Source organism: Mirounga leonina, unplaced genomic scaffold, assembly GCF_011800145.1.
Source record: "Mirounga leonina isolate KUSES-001 unplaced genomic scaffold, KU_Mleo_1.0 Mir_413, whole genome shotgun sequence".
In the NCBI taxonomy this organism is placed as follows: domain Eukaryota; kingdom Metazoa; phylum Chordata; class Mammalia; order Carnivora; family Phocidae; genus Mirounga; species Mirounga leonina.
In genome coordinates, this window is record NW_023270734.1 from 3,660,177 (window position 1) to 3,676,163 (window position 15,987).

General features: G+C 39.8%; 1 protein-coding gene across 1 annotated transcript in view; it reads left to right on the plus strand.

The window, feature by feature from the left end:
- Positions 1-3,347: 3,347 nt before the first annotated feature.
- Positions 3,348-15,987, plus strand: part of ARMC4 (armadillo repeat containing 4) — a 183,667-nt gene continuing 171,027 nt past the window's right edge. The window contains exons 1-5 of the mRNA XM_034987222.1: positions 3,348-3,656; positions 10,000-10,157; positions 12,323-12,515; positions 13,364-13,470; positions 13,660-13,796. Coding sequence (XP_034843113.1) covers positions 3,433-3,656; positions 10,000-10,157; positions 12,323-12,515; positions 13,364-13,470; positions 13,660-13,796 — 819 coding nt within the window. The 5' untranslated portion in view covers positions 3,348-3,432. The remainder of the gene's footprint in view (positions 3,657-9,999; positions 10,158-12,322; positions 12,516-13,363; positions 13,471-13,659; positions 13,797-15,987) is intronic.

Genomic DNA, 15,987 nt, shown 5'->3' on the forward strand with positions numbered 1-15,987 from the left:
CCCTAGAAACTGAGCCTCCAACTCTAACGCTTGTCACCGGCCCGGTTGGTGCTGTCATCTCGTGTTTAAACACAGGGTTTGCGTGTACTTTGATTGAGGGCGCTCTTCATGTCAGTTCCTGAAATTTTAATTTTTCTGTAGCTTCATCATTCTCGGAATGACCCCCCAATCAATGTTACCCAGCCACATTTCTAGATCTCAGAGTGGATGCTTACGTTCCCTGAGCTTCCTAAAGAATTCGGGTTTGCTTCTGCTCAAGTGTTACAGAAATTGTTCATGGACAGGTTTCATTTTATTAATGATACGGGAAGCTTGCCCTACTAACCCTTAAAACAGAAAAACATTCTATTAGAGCGATTTGATTAGTAGAGAAAATGAGTAGAATTAGTAGAGAAAATGAATATAAGTGATTCTCAGTTTATGCAAACACATGCACAAAATTTTTTCCCTTTTAATCATTAAACTTTTTAACAATCGTACCTTAAAGATATGTACTATGTATTCATATGTATTCGTTGTAACCATGGTTCTTAGGCCAAAAGGACACCTGGATTGGCAGTGGGTAGAAACTGGGGAACAGCCTGTTTTGATAAAAAGTGTTAGTTTTGTATTTTTACCTGAGTTATACTGACCATTTTTTAACACCTCTGGGATTAGTGGAATAAATACTATAGCTCTGGTTCTCTTGGTAAATGAAGCCATTAGAAATTTCTTAACATGAAAAACATTAGATTACCCTGTTTTCATTTTAAAATTTATTCAGTTAAGCCTGCAAAGTACTTGTCTTTTTTTTTTTTTTTAAGCCTTTTTATACGTATCTTGTCTTGTTCCGGATTTTGTTCCACTTCCCCCCCCCCATAATATTTTATATGCCTTCTAGATTGTCCTAGGCCTCCCTGAAATTTTCTTCTGCTAACCAGTCTTCTCAAATCAAGCCTGTTCATTGTTGCAGCACCTGGTTTACCAGATTTAGAAAAACAATTTGAAGAGATTCAAATGTGTTACAGTTACTTCTGTATAAAAATTTATCATGATGAAAAGAAGACCTTTTCTGCATTTCTTAGCTCTTTTTAAAGTGTCTTCCAGGAAGTTGCTGTATGGGATGTTGACTGCTATAGTCTTAGGTAATCTATGTACGTCCACATTTTCCTTTTAAAAAGTGCAAGAAGGAAATTATACACCTGCCATAGTTTTATAAGACCATTGAAACAAATTGTATAATTAAGATTAAAAACAGAACTGTGCACCTAACACTTGCTGTATACGATAAAGTTATTTGTACTTAGCTTACACGTACTCTCATAATATTGGGAAAATCAGCAGTATTACATATAAGCATCAGTACATGTGTTCAGAATCAAGCAATAGAAACAACTGGAATACTAAAATAAATGCACAGAACAAATTTGTACCCTAATTGTATACATTTTATTTCACTAGCAATTATATATACAGATATAAAAATATATATGTATTTATATACACATATATCAGCCATACTCAGCCCCAGGAACTATCGTTTTTTTATAACAACTATTTTGTAATGTCTGCTTTGCTACTCCAAAATCAAAATCCTAGATAATAATTCTACATACGTGCATAGTTTTAAAATGTTGTTAATGCCCTAACTGTAAAATAAAGGAAAATTAAAAGGTAAATCCTCGTAATACAATATCAGTATGGAAATGCTCAGGTACCACTGCACTAGAATGTGTAATGAAGTAGTCAGATGCTCCAGCCTTACACAGAATTACCTACTGTGAATGGAGTAGCTCCAGATGAAGGCTGATATAAACATGTCATTGAAACTTAAATTGTGTGACCCTCATGGCCATCAATGGCGTGATTTTCCGAAATGCTGAGCTCTTGGTAGACTTCCATATAAAACAAAGTATGTACAACCTTCCTTTGACTTATATTATAGTTGCAATCCTGGAAAATTCTGCGTATATCAAAATTGTGGAAAAAAAAAACTTTATGATTATTTGTAAAGTGGAGATAGGTTCTAAGCGCAGGTATTACTTACCTGATAGTTTTTCATCTACTAGATGCCTGGAGATTGTAGCATAATTCTTCTTTCTGGGGACTGTCATGCACATTGCAGGACGTCTGACATTCTTGGTCCTCATCACTGAATGCCAATGATGTCTCCTTCCTATCATTTTGATAATGAAATGTCTTTTATAATACTTCTGCATTATGAGTACTGGCTCATTAAGAACCACCAACCTAGATGTCCTGTTACTGGATATCAAGATTGAATACAGCACAAAATCCAAAATCTCCAAGTCATTTCTGTAGAGTCTTGGTACTTCTGAGCTTTAGTCGTAATGATGGGGGGAAAGCTAATTCTATTCTATATTTAACTTTATAACCATTCTAATATTCTGGAAGGAAGGCTTTAATGATCCCTTTAATGAGAAAGCAAACAAGTATAGACTATCAGGGAACAAAGCCTTGAATGTTCACAGTGAGAACTTGCTTTCTAACTTGGCTCTTATTTAATGTTACAGATAATGTTCTCTTTTTAAAAGAAAGTCCGTGCTGGAGGGAAGAGAGGGGGGCGGGGATGGAGTAACTGGGTGATGGACATTAAGGAGGGCATGTGATGTAATGGGCACTGGGTATTATGTAAGACTGATGAATCAATGATCTCTACCTCTGAAACCAATAATGCATTATATGTTAATTGAATTTAAATAAAAATACATTTTTTTAAAAAGTCAGAATAACGGAGTTCAGTTTGACAGCTGGTTCTTCCTTTGTTTTGTTTTTTTTTGTTTTTTTTAAGATTTTTGTTTATTTATTTGACAGAGAGACACAGCGAGAGAGGGAACACAAGCAGGGGGAGTGGGAGAGGGAGAAGCAGGCTTCCTGCAGAGCAGGGAGCCGGACATGGGGCTCAATCCCAGACCCTGGGATCATGACCTGAGCCGAAGGCAGCCGCTTAGTGACTGAGCCAGCCAGGTGCCCCAACAGCCTGGTTCTAAATGATGTGCTGCCCAGCTCAGAAGAGCTTTGCTCATCTGCCTCGGGCTCCAGCAGACCTGGGGACCAAAAGCCGTGATGCCACACTCCTCCACTCTTCCTTCCACTGTTGGGGTTTTCCATTTCTGTTTTCCGCCCAGTTACTTGCACTTCCTCTCTTAGACCCAGGGAAATGAGAAAGTTATTCACAGGGCAGACAGGTATTGGAAAATCCAAGTACCCATTGCTTTTACTTAGAGCTGGCTCAGTAAAAATTAACTATTTTATTGCCTTAAAGAGCAATTTGATGATTAAAAAATCAGCCACGATTAATAAGCAGACTGTGGGTTGGATGGCTTAAAGCCTTGAAAAGGAAAACGGTTCTGGGGAAAAGTGCTTGCTATCCTCTTTCTCTTTCTACTCTGATGCAGCGTGTGTGCTCAGATCTGAGCATTGACGGTTCCCATGGGCGTGGCTCTGACGAGATCAGCGCAGTGGACTGCAGCCGGTTATGGGACCAGAACCTTGGAAATTACTCCTCTCAATGAGGCGATACTGAAAGAAATTATCATGTTCGTGGAGAGTTTTATCTACAAACATCCTCAAGAGGCAAAATATGTTTTTGTAGAACCACTTGAATGGAAAACAAACTTGGACCCCTCAGCATTTGAATCAGGTTATATTGTCAGGTAAGCCAGCAAATTGCTTCTAGAATTTAGTATCTTCATTGTATGTATTTCTGTTAATTGGTTTGTAGGTTTCGGGCAAGTAATTTAACATCTATGAATCTCAGAAATATTCTGACCCAGGGATTGCAAACGGGAGGCACTCAGGTGAAATCTGAGTATGTTTTGTTTGGCCAACACGTTGTTCATCTGATTTTTAAATTTTGATTTGAATTTCTTTTGATAGGGGATGCATTCTCCAGGTCACCACACTCCAACATTTGCTGTTGCTTTATGTTTGGGCTTTCCACTTATCCATACGACCCTCCAGGTGCAAGTAAGGCCCTGGTTTTGTGACCTCTGATATAGAGAGAATCCCTTCTGGTATTTAAATCTAGTAATTCCTGGAGCAGCAGAGGGAGAGTGGTAAATTTGCTCACTATATGGGAGAGACTTTCTGACAATTAGAATTGTCCTCAAATGAGAACCTTCCAAATCTGAGATTTTAAAAAGATCTTACCTCTGCCTCAAACAGGGAGCTGTCAACTTAGCTCTTGTGAACATAGGTAAAATATGTATATATTTATGTAAATGTAATTATAATTATATAGGATTAATTTGCATATACATATGTAAATCTTTTCTGTTGTTTTGATCAGCTTCAGCTTATTTTCTAGCTTCAGGCATTCGGATCCTCTTTTCTGCCACCATGTTCCTCCTGGGTTTCGCATATGAACTTTTAAAGTCTGACCTTATCCAAGACAGGTCACTGACCAGCCACAGCTCCCTAGAGATGCCTTTTCCATTTTTCCCTTTGGGATTATTTGTGAGAATAAACTCTGAATTTCATTTTTAGAACTGAAAAACAATTCTTGAATTGCATTTCAGGAGTGCTTTGGTTCTGCTCTCATGCTTACCTTCTCTCTGAATTTCCTGAAGGTTTTTTTTTTTTATTGTATTTTATATCTAACTGTGCCTATGGTCACTTCCTCCCAAAGTGCTTGTCATTATTTATTGCTCCCACTTAAGTTCAGTGTAGTGTCACACGTTGTTTTTCCTAACCTTTGAAAGATGAACTCATCTGCAAAACGATACAGTCCAGAAACATATGAACTACTTAGCACAAAGATGGATTTAAAGCAGATGTTAGAAGAATATCAAGAGTGTCATTGTATCTTACCTCTGTACTTATTTTTGTGTTCCAAGTACGAACATGACCACATCTGTGACCTACTTAGGTGGGCTGTTACACACACCTCAATTATATTACTATTTCTCTTCCTTTATCCTTGTCTGATTTCTTTTTTGCTCTATTTCCATTCTTATACCTCTGCATCCCAGTCTTTATGTACAGTGGTCCCTCTTAAGCAGGATGTCTTGACATTTTGGCACCATGTGTGTTTTGAACCAAATGCCCCTTGATTATCTTCCTTCTGTCAAATTGACTAGGCAACTTTTCCTTGGGCCAATTTTTCTATCCACTGGTTTTGTTTCTGACCTTTATTGATGATATCTTTGATGTTGGAAGGGGAAAGAAGGGTCTAATAGTAGCACTTACTGTATTTGAAGGAAACCATGCCTTTGTGGCTTGATGAAAACCAGGTACTGACTGTCCTGAAGAAGGCAAAGGATACAGCTGAGATTTTGGTACTAATAGAAAATACCAAATGTTTATACATCTAAGTCTTGACCATTCCCCTTACTCCTCCCCCCAAACCAAAGAACTGTCAGCAACCCATAGCCACTTGGTATGCTATGTCTAGCAACATAACAACAAGTGATAGAGACCAGAGATGCCCTCAATGGCTGGAAGGATATATTATTAAAAGAGCCCCAGCTACCTCATTCTTTGCCCTTTGGTTCACATGCACTCTTCTTGCTTAGCCACTGGCCCTTAGGACACTTTATATTCATTTATTTAAATTGGGGGGAACTGCTCTCCTTTCAGGTAGGATTCAGGTCCATAAGTCCACGAGATATAGATACCTAAGTCATCATAAAGGCTTTGAGCTTGGGGTCCCTGGATGTGTTTCTACCAAACTAGAATATTCTTGGGTATTTTAGAATATTTAGGCCGGGTCTTCTTCTTGGGAATGTACATTCTCTCAGCCTCTTGTTCCAAAACAAGTCAGTTTAATCTGCATGGGAAGTCTGTTGAAAGAAGTGAGCTCCCCCCTTTTGTTGATCTCTTTTGTATTTACACTTGTGGCCTCATTTCTCATTTGATGTTGTACATCTCCAAATGCACTCTTTGTAGCCGTCTGTAGAAGTGTGATCATCCTTCTTCTGAATTAGGCTAATAGGCATCTGATGTTGAAACTGATGCGCTCATCACGCACTGAAAAGGTTTTTTATTTCATCGCCCATCTTTTGTGAGGATCATTGTTGAGTAGATAGGCATGCCACTTTCCACATGTTAGATGACTCATTCTTTTCCTTTAGGATCATTTCCAATGTACAGCTCTTTATCCTATAATAATACTTGTCATCGTCTCCCCATGTTCAATATTTTGGGGAAAATAGCTCCACTTTCATTTTAAAGGAAATCATAGGTCTCCTTGTATTACCATTTTCAATTGCTTGTGTTCTTATCAGACAGGATGAGATTACTAATCTTTCTAAGATACCTCAGAATGAAGCCCAAGTCCACTCTAAGCTAAGGACAAATGACACCCTCCAATGATTAACACCATCTGTTGGTTGTATACAGAGCTGAGTTGCTTTGACTCATTAGAATGAAGCTTGGGAAATTTAGAAACTGGATAAGCATTCAGAATCACTTAGTGAAAATGTTATTACCTGTTCTTTTCTCTCCTTCTTTGGTAGAACTATGATTTTTGAATCATGTTGGCTTTGGTATCGTGGTATTTCAGCTGCGAATATCTCTCTGCTGTCTCAGGGATATGTCTGAGTTGGGACAAAATTCTCTTCTGGTAGGAGTTCTGGGTGGATGAGAAGTCAGGCCCTGAGCAGTGGCCCTCGTTCCCCTGTCCTGCCCACTTCCCTTATAATTCATACCTTTCTGGTTCCTAGTTTTCTTTTTTCTTCTCTAAGTCTCCACAGGCATCTTTTTTATTGCTTATTTCCCAATACTCCTTGGTAATGGGCATTGTTTGATCCTTTTGCCTTTTTGTTCTAGTTCTCTTATCAATGTCATGAAGGCTCAGTTACATGATCTCCAATCTTAAAATTGTATTGTTTTATGAGACTATAATTATTATGTTTTGGCAAAACTTCTTTTTTTTAAGATTTTATTTATTTGAGAGAGAGAGAGAGAGTGAGAGAGCAGGGGAGGGGGAGCTCAGGGAGAGGGACAAGCAGACTCAATGCTGAGTGCGGAACCCAAAGTGGGGCTTGATCTCACGACCCTGAGATCATGACCTCAGCTGAAATCAAGAGTCAGACACTTAACCAACTGAGCCACTGGGCGCCCCATACTTTGGTAAAACTTCTGTATTATGGTATTAAAATGGGTGGCCATAACTTTTGTTACTGAGTTCTTTGTTTTTCATTCCTGAGAATTACTAACTAGTTTCTCAACTATAGCCTCATTTCCCTTGTTACTATTGAGACTCATTTATTGAGTAATTACTATGTTCTGGACACTAAACTAGGCACCGGGGATGAAATAAATGAGACATTCCCCTGCTTTCTCACTTTATAGTATAAGCTATAGTATTTTCAGCTGCCTTCCCCAATGCCAGTTTAAAAGTCTTTTGATCAGGTCAGTGGGTTTCATTTATAGCACATTCATCTTGACCTCACGAGGTGGGTGCTGTATTTTTTTTTTCCAGAAGCTCTTTCTTCAGGAGTTAGAAACTGTGAACCCAGAAACAAACCTGCTCTTCCACATCCTCCCTATAGCTGCCGTTTATTTCCTACTGCTCTGCTGAAGTACAGGTTTCAACTGGTGGGAGCAATGAAATACGTGCCCTGTGCCCTTGACTTCTTCCGTTTCTCACCAGGAGTTTCATCTTCTCGAGTTCAGTGGCTTGATGTTGTTGACATTCAGTCGGCTTATAACTTAGTCTTGTCATCATCCTCTTAGCACTCGTGACCAGCCCAGTACAAACCTTTAAGAAATCACCTCAATCCTAAAGACATTTTTCCAAAAGCTTTATTTTAGAGAAAACACACATTTTGCCTACAACACACAGCACTGGTCAGTCTGGAAATCTTTTATTCATTTATTCCTCTTCCATTTATTGAGCACCTTCTGTGTGCAGTTACTATGTAAGTTACTGCTCATAGAGCAGTGGGCGAAGACTGGTAGACATCCCTGTATTAGCCTCCTATTGCTGCTGTAACAAATTATCACACGCTCAGTGGCTTAAAACAATGCAGATTTAATTTCTTATGGTTCTGGAGGTGCAAAGACTAACATGAGTCTGTAGGGTTAAAATCAAGGTGTTCACAGGGCTGTGTTCCTCCTGGGGGCTGAAGGAAAATCCATTCTCGCCTTTTGCAGCTTCTGGAGGCCACCTGCATTCCCAGGCTCCTGGCTCTGGGTTACTCTGACCTCTGTTTCCATGTCACGTCGGCTTCTCTGACTTGACCCTCCTGCATATTTCAGAATAGTCTTCTCATCTTAAGATCCTTAACTTAGGGCGCCTGGGTGGCTCAGTTGGTTAAGTGACTGCCTTCAGCTCAGGTCATGATCCCAGGGTCCTGGGATCGAGTCCCGCGTCCTCCCTCTCCCACTCCCCCTGCTTGTGTTCCCTCTCTTGCTGTGTCTCTCTCTGTCAAATAAATAAATAAAATCTTTAAAAAAAAAAATCCTTAACTTAATCCATCTGCATAGTCCCTTTTGCCATATGAGGCAACACATTTATGGGCTTCGGGGATTAGGACGTGGACATCTGTGGGGAGCCACCATTCTGTCTCCCACAGTCTCTATCTCTTGTTTCTTTTCTAGTGAAATAGTGCGGGCAGGAGAGCTGAGTCTGAGTCTGTCAGGTTTACTTTTTCTGATGAACTGGCAACATTCCACATCTGTTTATCTGCATTACAATTTAAAATATGTTAGATCAGGTCTTACGATGAGAACAGTTTTGCCAGGGATATCTGTATATAATAAAACCTAGGCAGTTTAGTTAATGTTGCAAGTGGTAGAAACCTATAGAAATATCACTGCCATAAAAACATCTTAATATTTCTTAAATGCTGACCTAAAAAAGAAATAAAATGAACAGACACACAAATCTAGGAGACTTAGTAATTTCTGATCAGGAAAAGTCCATTTAGAAAAGCTGCATATTATCCTAAAGTAAACCAAATTAGGGGGTTTGGAGTGGGGAAAGCAATCCACAGAGGGAATCTAGTTTGTCTCTCTCTCTTTTTTGTATAGCTTTTTGTTCATAAACAGAGTAGCCAAGAAAATTTTTATTTATTTATTTTTTTAAAAAGATTTTATTTATTTATTTGAAAGAGAGAATGAGAGAGAGAGAGCACATGAGAGGGGGGAGGGTCAGAGGGAGAAGCAGACTCCCTGCCGAGCAGGGAGCCCGATGTGGGACTCAATCCCGGGACTCCAGGATCATGACCTGAGCCGAAGGCAGTCCCTTAACCAACTGAGCCACTCAGGCGCCCTAGCCAAGAAAATTTTTAACCACTAATCACTGTGGTGTAAATTTTATAAATAATATAACATTAGAAATTCCCCAAACATGAATGGTGCTGTAGAATCAGTGATTTTTTTTTAAAAAAAGATGTCCAACACATTGTCAGAAAAACAAAAACTGTGATTGAGTTCATGTAAGTATTCAAGAAACTGCTTAAGATTTTCTTCCTGGATAGATTGTGTGGCTCTCTATCTTAATAAGATAATAATAAGACTGAGAAGTTAAGCATCTGAGTGTGTCCAAGGTAAGAAAAGAGATGAGCTTCTCACAAGAAATATTTATATTTTGTGTTTTATAATGAGACATAGGAATGATTTGGTTTATTTTATTATGTTCAGTTAGCCACTGTATAGTACATCATTAGTTTTTGATGTAGAGCTCCATGATTCATTGTTTGCTTATAACACCCAGTGCTCCATGCGGTATGTGCCCTCCTTAATACCCGTCACCGGGCTAACCCATCCCCCACCCCCCTCCCCTCTAGAAACCTCAGTTTGTTTCTCAGAGTCCATAGTCTCTCATGGTTTGTCTCCCCCTCTAATTTCTGCCCCCGCTTCAGTTTTCCCTCCCTTCCCCAATGGTCCTCCATGCTATTCCTATGTTCCACATATGAGTGAAACCATATGATAATTGTAGGAATAATTTGTCGAAATGTCTTATATTTAACTTCACTAGCATCCAGGTAATCTTAAGCTTTTGATATTTATTTATTTTTTTATTTATTATTATTTTTTTAATTTTCCTAGTGAAACAACAGTCAAGTCAGAAGAAGTTGATAAAGATGGGCAGCCCTTGCTGTCCGTCTCTGTGCCACACATTAAGGTCAGGAGCTTTGGGCAGCTGTCCCGCCTCTTGCTTATTGCCAAAGATACGAAGCTGAAGGAGGCACAGGCCTGTATCGAAGGTGATATTTATGCTCCAGTCTGTGTATTTGAATTTCTAGAAACACAATCTTGGGGTGGGGTGGGGGAGGAATCATTTGTTACTGTCTCTTAGAAAAAGTTCTGTGACCTAAAAGGTAAAAAAGTCCTATGTTCAACTTCATAAAAATGTCATTCATTTTTCTGGGCAGAATGTCCTGCTTGTATCCAATTTCTACTTTAAAATGAAAGGCCTAATACTTTACCACTAGCAAGCTTCTAGATTTCTAACTGTAACATGTGGCTTAAAGACAGGCTTTGCAGCTTCTGGAAAGACCAGCGGCCTGCAGCCTTTGAGGTCCACACGGGACAGAAGACAGATTAGCAGGGCCAGCACCAGAATCTGCCCTCTACTCTCAGCCCTGCTGTGATGGATGATGCTGTTTCCTCTACAGTGCATGTAGCAGAGATAGCACAGAATAATCTCACTTGCCATTGGTCTCAGTCCTGTTCCATTGTGGGCTGCATAGCCTTCTGTGCATAGTTTCATTCATTCAGTGGGAAGTGTTTTTCCTCTTCTTAAAGGATGTAGATTTTCACTGTTGTCTAAGCATCTAACATGCAAGAAAGAATGTAATCAATTGCCTGCTGTGATGGTACCCTAAATTTTTCTTATGAGTAGAAATACCTAACAGTAAATAATGATGTTGTATACATGTTTTGCTTCTTTGGAATCGTGTGACTAGAAGGTCCCTGGGTCCTACCTCCCGTCATTCTTTGCTGGGGCATGGGAAGATGCTCCTTTCAAAAAAAAATTTTTTTTTTAATTTCTTTAAGATGTGAACCTTAGGACAACAGCTTCTTCTTATCTCTTGCTGACTCTTCTTTATTAGGCTATCTGTACATCATAGCTACTTTGCTGAGAAGGAGTGAAATCTTAAGAGTAAAGCTGAATTCAAGGAGATTGTTAATAGCATCAAATTCAAATTAAAATATGAACCTAATATATAGACTGGCTGCTATATATCTAGTTTGGCTAAATGTGTATCCTTTGCTGCATTTTGTCCTTTCTGTAAGAGTTCTAGGTACAGCTCTTCAGTTTTGGGTCCAAACTCCATGGTGCATGGCAATTTGGGGGTCAGGTTTCTGTCTTTCCCCCAAACTCAGCTGGTACCTTTTTACATGAGTCTTTATGAGATGACTGCCATAAGGGTGATTAAGTTGAGATGCTCAATAAGTGGATGATTCCTAGATCTCCTTTCCCTGCCCCTCCCTTCTTGTGGTCTTTTCTAAGAGGCTCTAAGCCTTTTCTGCTATTTCCTGGTGCCATAGTCCATTTTCTGTTGCAGAGTTAATGCCATCCCTGTGCTTCTCTTCATTTCAGTCAGGTTGAATTTTCTGAACTAGTTCTATAGGCCTTTTCTCCCTCCCTGTCCAAATGCATATATATTTCATCTTACTTAAATTCCTCCTTCCCAAATAAAGCTTTGCCCCCTTCTTCCTCACTTGCAACTTCATGGTTCTTTGGCTTTTACCAAATTCTGTTTTCAGCCTCTCTAGGGTCGACTTTCACACCTATGTCAGCCTTGATCATGAGTTAGTATTGAAGTTTTTCAGTGTAACTTTGGTATGTGTGTAAGTACTGGCCAGATTTGTTTTTCCGACTCAGACATCAAAAGGCATTGAAAATATAAGCAGTTTGAACAGGTGGAAAAGACTGGCAGTAGATCTGTAGACTGAGTGAAACACACTATTTTGGAAAGAAAGCATTTGTGAACACTGAGCATGGGCACACGTGCGCGCGCGCGCACACACACGTACACTCACACACACACAGTTCTGATGATTCTTCAGTATTTATTTTCAGATTTATCTTCAGATCAATTCTGAATATATTAATTGAATGCCCATGCTGGACAATGCCTCACAGTCATCAACAACAACAACAAAAAGAATGTCTTGTCCTTTGTCTTATTAGATGATATAGATAGATGATATTACAGTACAAGGTAGAGCATCTCAAGGAGTACAAGAAAGCTCCTAAATATAGTAGAATCTGAGAAATAGAAATTAATTCAGATTGGGCCCATCAGAGAAAGCTTAATGAAAGATGTGCATTTGGGTGGGCCTCAGAGGATTTGCTAGTCTTTATGTTTCTTGCAACAGAAGACAAAGAGGATCATTTTTATTTATTTACTTGTTTGATCAGCTAACAGAGATCCTGTAACAAAAATCCTGGGTTTGGATTATAATACAAAGAAAGAAGACACATCCGTAGTGAATATTCTTGATAAAATTACCAAAGATGAAGATCCCGAAAGTGAGATTAAGATGAAGCTTGGCATACTGCTTAAGCAACTGGATCTGCACCTACTGAATCATTCTCTAAAACATATTTCATTGTGAGTCTTTTAGAAAAAAAAAACCTCTAAAAATTAGTTACAAAAAGTGCTTTCAGAGTTTTTATTTAAACACAAAAAAATAAAGTATGGAAGTTATTGCTATTGATTTAACATTAATTTCTTTTAAGATTTATGTAAGAGAGAGAGAGCATGCACATGTGTGTGCGAGCAAGGGGGGAGGGGTAGAAGGAGAGGGAGATAGAGAATTCACACCAGTGCCCCACTAAGCTCGGAGTCTGATGAAGGGCCGGATCCCAGGACCCTGAGATCATGACTTGAGCCAAAATCAAGAGTCGAACACTTAACCGACTGAGCCACCCAGGCGCCCCTTAACATTAAATTTTATTGGAATAGGATTTAAGTTTATTGTATGGATATTTCTAATTCTAAAACTTAAAAGTTTGTAGTTAGCATTGCTAAAGCTTTCTGTGGGTTTTACCTAATTCTGAGGACATGAAATGGCCTTGTTATTTTCAGTCTTCTCAGAGTACTAGATAAATGATTAAATAGTAATGCAAATATCATGTAGAGTTTGTAAGGTTTAAAACTTGTTCGTTTTTCTAGTTTTTTTTCTAGTATTATGGTATTACCACTAAGAAATCAAGTGAATATTTAAATGAGTATATTTAATGTTGCACACTATGAGTCACTGATTTCTTGATGCTTTGACAGTGTTGTAAGATTATAACATGGCTAAAGCTAACTGCAATATTTTTGTTGTTGTATAATTTGACTACAGTTTTAATTATAAAAAACAATATCCCGCCCTGCAAAAATGGAATATTTTCGTGTGTTTTCTGGAGATTCTTTTTAGAGTGTTAAAATGAATTTCTTACCATTCATTTCAGAGAAATATGTTTAAAACCAACAATTGTTAAGAACGATATAGAACTGCTGAAACGTTTCTCAGGAAAAGGAGAACAAACCGTCTTGGAATCTATCGACTATACCTCAGGTTTATATTACTCTCAGATTCGTTTTGTGTTATGTATAGTAATTATCATTTCTAAATGCTTCAATAGCTACATTAGGATTGAATATTTGAAAAAAATGAAAACTTAAAACTGTAATCATTTTTATTCTTTTAAAGCCAACATATTTCATTTTTTGAAACTCCTTTTAATTGATCAATAATTTGTTTCAGATTATGAATTTTCAAATGGATGTCGAGCCCCGCCTTGGAGACAAATTCACGGGGAAATTTGTTATGTCCTGGTGAAACCACACGATGTTGAAACTCTGTGCATTACTTGTAGTGCAGAAGGAGTATTTTTAAATGGTGTAAGTAATTTTTTAAGAACCATGTTGACTTTGGTGCTTAGCTCTATCTCTGTAAACGCAGGCCCATCCCCAGGACTGAATCCTGACAACCACAGAAAATGCTATACTGTTCTGTGGGATTGAAGCAGATCCCTTTGCTATGTGTTTGCTGAGCAAATCCAAAATTGTTTCAGAATTAGCCCCAGTGTTCCCCATTGCAGGTCATTAAGTCAATCTTCTAAGAAATGACCTTCAAAGGGACCCATACCACTTTATAAAATGAAAACCTCCTTAACAGTCAGTTCACTGATTATGAGTTATATGAGTATTAGGGGAAAGAAAAAGGAGGCCTGAGGTAACACAGAAGCAATAACTATAGTTTTTACCCTAAGACTGGAGAGGACAACAGGAAGGGGGACATTAAAATGTGGGAGCTTGGAGGAAGTGTCCCCCATGAAGCTGGGACCCATGTGTCTAGTGAGGGGGGCATTGCCGGACTGGGCTGGTGCTTTTGGATCTCAGAAGACCTTGCAGAGCTGGGACTTAGACCTCTGAGGCGTGGACCCTGTTTACATTGGTGATGGTCCCTTAGGAGTTCAGAAGGGGGCCCCCCGCCATAGAACTGGGCCCCCCATCTCTGAGGAATGGTCACTTCAGGCTGTGCCGGTCCCCTCGGAGCTCAGCGGGTCTCCGGGAAGCCGGCACCCAGACCTCTGAGGAGTACAATGCCCAGTTAGTGCTGCTACCTCAGGAGCTCACAGGAGGATCTTTGCAGAACTGGCAGAGCTGAGACCTGGACCTTTGAAGACGGAGCCCTGGTCGGGTTATGGTGGTATTTCTGAGGGGGCATAATGAGCCAGGGTCTGGGAGTGTAGGGAAAAAAGCCTGGGATTTGGACCAACCGTTGCTACTGGAAGCAGCTTCCACTCCCAGGGGTGACGGGCCCCTGCTGGGGCGACTCTAACAGGAACAGTGGGCAAGGAGGAGGCAGCATGTCCTTTCGCCCTCCTCCAGCTTTTCAGTCTCCCTTTGACTTCCTGCTGACTGAAGCTGACCTAAGCTGGCAAAGGAGAAACACAGCGTAACAGATTCCCAGCCCTGAGCATCACTAAGCAGAGCGATGGCCTTCGGAACCTTCCACGTTAAACTTTTTAATGCTGAGTCTCATACCTGTTCACTGAACTTAACTAGGAGCTTGGCATTCTCCTTGGCCACACCCTGCCCTTGGTGTCTTCGGTGTAATTTGGGGCCTCCTGGGCAACATCTGCAGGGAGAACCCAAATCCTTATGGGGGACCCCTTATCACAGGGGACTGTTTGGAGCATGGCTACCTCTTGGTTTTGATTGGTATCAAGATGCTGGTGCCACTTTCTTGATGACCAGCAGGCATCTCTTGTGACCTGCCTTGTGGTGCTTCTCTTCTCAGCATGACACTGTGCCTTAAGTCTGCACAGGGGAGGGAGATGACCACAATACGATTCTGCTTCCGGTTTGTTTTGCTACTCTAAGGAAGTGAAATTTCCCATTAGAAAATCAGAGACTTTGACTTTATAGAGTGGGGCAAGGAGATTTCGTTTCTACAAAGGCTATTGACCTACTACTACATATAACTTTATTTGATATGGAAATCTCTAAGTGTTCTTCTCAATTTCAGAAGTGAAAGGAACATGAAACTATTCAATAATTACAGCAAAATGTGTAACACGTTAGTTATATGGGTGTGTATGATGTTTTGTATGTATATATGGTTATGTATCTAGGTAACACACTGTAGTTTTTTATATATGCATTTGGTTAAGGCAGAACCAAATCTTTCTTGTCAGGGTAGGCAAGCAAAGGAAAATGAGGAAAGGAAAGAGACAAAAAGAAAGAGGTACAGACAAAAAGGGTGGAAGGACAGATGGTGACATGGAGGCTGTAACTCTAGAAAATACGCCTAGGCAACTGCATCACACACAGAACAAGAGCAGAGCATGACAAATAGAGGCTTTTCTGTGGTGGCATTCTAATCTTGGGGCCTTTTATGACTTCATCACAGTCTCTTGAAGTCGTAATGCTTTTTTGCATGAAGGGGGTGCAGAAGGAAGGAAGCTCTCAATTCTTTGCCGACTAGCAGAGTGCCCTATATGCATATGGGAGGTACTCAGCAAAGGCATGCTGAATGAATGGATGGATGGATGGATGGATGGATGGATGGATGGATGGATGGATG